The sequence below is a fragment of the Cyprinodon variegatus genome, unplaced genomic scaffold (genome assembly GCF_000732505.1).
Source record: "Cyprinodon variegatus isolate N-32 unplaced genomic scaffold, C_variegatus-1.0 Scaffold2474, whole genome shotgun sequence".
Classification (NCBI taxonomy): Eukaryota; Metazoa; Chordata; class Actinopteri; order Cyprinodontiformes; family Cyprinodontidae; genus Cyprinodon; species Cyprinodon variegatus.
In genome coordinates, this window is record NW_015152927.1 from 12,531 (window position 1) to 14,324 (window position 1,794).

General features: G+C 57.4%; 1 protein-coding gene across 1 annotated transcript in view; it reads left to right on the forward strand.

The window, feature by feature from the left end:
- The window catches only part of bag6 (BCL2 associated athanogene 6), a 13,216-nt gene extending 11,678 nt beyond the window's left edge, over positions 1-1,538 (forward strand). Inside the window, exons 19-23 of the mRNA XM_015369110.1 lie at positions 1-112; positions 178-387; positions 472-579; positions 655-801; positions 872-1,538. Of these exons, the coding sequence (XP_015224596.1) occupies positions 1-112; positions 178-387; positions 472-579; positions 655-801; positions 872-967 (673 nt within the window). The 3' untranslated portion in view covers positions 968-1,538. The remainder of the gene's footprint in view (positions 113-177; positions 388-471; positions 580-654; positions 802-871) is intronic.
- Positions 1,539-1,794: the final 256 nt, after the last annotated feature.

Consider the following 1,794-nt stretch of genomic DNA (forward strand, 5'->3'; position numbering starts at 1 on the left):
GCCAGGCGGCGTATCGCCTTACGCCAGGCGCCTCATCAATCATGGATGGCTTTGTCTTCCACAGACGGATCCCGGTCCTGCCGGCGGCTCCCAGGACGCTCAGAGTGCCACGGTGAGCTCGCCGTCTCCCTGTTCCGTCTCTGTCCTGATCCTCCCTCATGGTTCTGTCCTCCGCAGATCGGAGACACTCTGTCCCCCGCCGCAGCCACCACGGCAGAGGAGGCCATGTCGCACGACAACGCCGCTGCGTCGTCAAGGGAGACCAGAGCGTTGCCTGGAGATCTGGGAGCGTCGGGCGGTGCGGCGCCTCTAGGGGGCGACATGGTGGCAGCAGGAGCAGAGGGAGGCAGCGAGGAGTCTGAGAGCTGGGCCGCCGCCGTCCCTCCTGTAAGACGGAGGCGTCCAGCTGCTGTTCTTCATCCCTCTGCCTCCTCTTCCTCGCTCATCCTCTGCTCTCTCTCTGTCATGAAGGAGTGGGTTCCCATCATCAGGCGCGACATGATGACGCAGAGGAAGATGAAGGCTCAGCCGCCGCTCTCTGACGCCTACCTCCACGGCATGCCGGCCAAGCGCAGGAAGGTAGGTGGAGCCGTGGCAGTGGGCGGAGCCGCTCACAGCGGCGTCTGTCTCATCTCGCTGTGCGTTGTTCCTCAGACGGGCCAGGGCGGCGGCAGCCTCCTCTCCCTCTCAGACGCCGTCAGTCAGGCGGCCAGGAACATGGGGGTGAGGCCCATCACCTCCCCGGAGCAGCTCCAGGCCGACCTGGAAACGCAGGAGGTGAAGGAGGCGTACTCGGAGCAGGTAGGAATGTTCCGGGCTCAGGTTGGCCTCCGGGCTCACCGCCATCTTAACAGTCAGCTGTTCCCCTCAGGTCAAAGCCGACGTGAAGAAGCGCGTCAGAGACGACCCGGAGTTCAACCCGCAGCAATTCCCCAACGCCCACAGAGCCTTCGCCCCCGACTCCTAACGCTCCGCCTGCGCCTCCCCAGCAGCAGCCTCAGGGTGCCGAGCCTCCCTCTCCTGGGGGGGCGGGGTCTGAGCCTCCCTGTGGTTCTAAGGGTTCTGAGCTCCAGAGGCTTTCCAACCAGCAGAGGTTCTACCACCCAAACCCAGAGCTGGTTCTGATCCAGGACCAGAATCTTTATCGTCTGTCGGCCCAAAAGCCTCCAGAGTTCTGATCCGATCACAGAAAGTTCTGGAATCGATGTCAGAACCGACCCAGTGGAAGGAAGGCTTCCAGCGCCCTCTGCTGGGGAGCCCCATATGTCAGAGTTTGACCAACAGACCAGCTGATGATGATGATGATGATGATGAAGGTAGAACCCATCATCATCATCAATTCCTGCTGGCGACCGTCGTCTGTTTCTCCTCTTCCTCCTATTTATGGCTTCAGCTCCTCCTTTAAGATGATGTTCTCCTCCCAGCTGCTGCTTCCTCCATGATGATGATGATGATGATGATGATGATGATGATGATGATGAACACACAGACTGTGATGCTGTTTGGTTGATGAATGTACAGCAAAGCTAATAAAACCTGATCTGAACTCTGACCTTTGATGATTCTGATGTTTAACTTTAAATCAATAAACTGATCATGAAGCTCAAACATGTAAACAGGTTTAGTCTCAGCAGGTGGGTTCCTCTCAGAACCAGCTGCTCCCGTCTGTCGCTCTGCAGGTGGACAGAAGAAGAAAAGATGTTTATTGATGAGGAGATTCAGACTGAACAGGAAACGAAGTTAAAAAAGGACGACGGCAGAATTAAATCGACTGTTTCTACAAACCCAGCTTTA